Genomic DNA, 2,073 nt, shown 5'->3' on the forward strand with positions numbered 1-2,073 from the left:
TATTACATATTAGTCATGTTGTAAAAGAAGACACAGATCCAAAGGACAAGAGAACATGAAAAAAGTGAAATTGAAAAATAATATGCTTCCATCTGCATTCAGACTCCATCAGTTCTTTTTCTGGAAATGGATAGCATTTTTCATCATGAGTCCTTTGGAATTTTCTTGGGTTCTTGTTTTGCTGAGAATAGCTAAGTCATTCATAGTTTAATTATTGTACGGTATTACTATTACTGTGTACAACTTTGTCCTGCTTCTCGTTAGTGACTCTTCAAGCACACTTCCATACAATTATATGTGTTACACTTTCAAGGGTAAATTATTTTTTAAAATAAATTTAATTTTTTTCAGTTGTCTTTTAACAACATTTGTCTGCCTTCTCTCCTTTCCACTGTCCTCCCAACTGAGGAAGAGAAATAAACCCCTTGTTGCAAACATGTATAGTTAAGCAAAACAAATTTGCATACTGACCATGTTCAAATACAAATTGTTAATAGCAGTGTTGGTGGTGATAGTAAGAGTAGCGATAATAATTTGCCTCAGTAGGTTTGCTTAGAGTGATTGATTTAGTAAACTGATTGGAGTGATGTCAAGGCTTCTGTTTCAATTATTTGTTTGTGATGATGTTTTGATATAAATAGACATGAAAAATGCAAAGACCGAGTGCTTAAAACAAAATTGTTGGTCATCTGGGTCTTCACTTATTTGAATCTTCATGAACAAAACAGAACACAAATGGAAAGCATATTTCAGCTACTGTATCATATTGCCTTTATTCACAAGATGAGCTTCCTTTTAGGTAGGATTGTGCAAAAGATTTTTTTTTAAGTCTTTGGGTTGTTAAGATAGAAAGAAGATAAATAAGTGGATATAAACTTTTTTGATATCCATCAGGAGAAAACTGAAGGAAAGTAATTATTATTTTTCTTCAAAATGACAGCTCCACTCCTCATTATCCAGGTCATTTATGGAATAGCTCAATTTCTTGTGGGAATTATTGCAAATGGAATCATCATAATAGTGAGTGGCCTTGAATATACCAAGAGGAAAAGGGTGACTGCGTACGACCTCCTTTTGACCAATCTGGGAATCTTCAGAATTCTTTTGGAATTGATAATAGTTGTGTGCAATCTGTCATTTTTCTTCACTCTACAGTTACATGTAGACCGTGCCATCTTTATATTTTTCTTTTTCATAAATGAAGTCAATCTTTGGCTTGCTACCAACCTTTGTGTCTTCTACTGTGTGAAGATTGCCAACATTTTCCACCCCTTCTTCCTCTGGTTGAAGATGAGGATCTCTAGGCTTGTGCCATGGTTGATTCTGGGGTCACTGCTATTTTCAGCTGCCATTTCTGTGCTCCACGGCCTACTGTACTGGCCAAGGACCATACAGGATCTAAGAAGATTTTGGGCAGGAAATATCACTGTCCAAGTTCTTTTCCAGTGTTTACTTCCAACTCCAATTCTTCTTGTGGGGTTGATAATACCATTCTACATATTTATTGCTGCATCATTTCTGCTGATCCATTCTCTGTGTAGACACACCAGACAGATGAGAAGCACAGCAACTGGTTTCAGAGACGCAAGCACCGAAGCTCACATCCATGCCTTGAAATCGGTATTCTCGTTCCTTATCCTCTTTTCCTCATATTATGTTGGAATGACGATAATAGTTTATAGGGTTAACATAGAGAGAGGCTTCTTGTTGTTTGTTATATTGTCGGTGGCTTCCTTATACCCTTCTGTACACTCCATCATCTTAATTCTAGGAAATTCAAAGCTGAAGAATTATATAAGAAAGTTTCTGCTTTCTGCTAAGTACTGTCTGGGAGGAGGTTCAGCACTGGACTCTACACAGACCCAATAAAGCATGATGTTTCTAATTTAGGCCTGTATCATTTTTTGTAGGTGTAACTAATCAATTTGATTTGCTTTTAGATTTAAAAAGAGGGCAAGTTCATGACATTGTAACTGTTCTGGAACATTCAATTGATTGTCAGGATAACTTGTTTATTTTGAAGGTCAGGACTCATCTGCATACTTAGTACTGAAGTCCAGGTAAAGGTTCTGG

The 2,073-nt window shown here is 36.1% G+C and overlaps 1 protein-coding gene across 1 annotated transcript; it reads left to right on the top strand.

Annotated features, from left to right (window-relative positions):
* Positions 1–933: 933 nt before the first annotated feature.
* On the top strand, positions 934–1,869 carry TAS2R1 (taste 2 receptor member 1). Its single transcript, XM_036752747.1, has one exon. It carries the CDS (start codon positions 934–936, stop codon positions 1,867–1,869), a length of 936 nt encoding a protein of 311 aa, XP_036608642.1.
* Positions 1,870–2,073: the final 204 nt, after the last annotated feature.

This window comes from Trichosurus vulpecula, chromosome 1 (assembly GCF_011100635.1).
Source record: "Trichosurus vulpecula isolate mTriVul1 chromosome 1, mTriVul1.pri, whole genome shotgun sequence".
NCBI lineage: Eukaryota > Metazoa > Chordata > Mammalia > Diprotodontia > Phalangeridae > Trichosurus > Trichosurus vulpecula.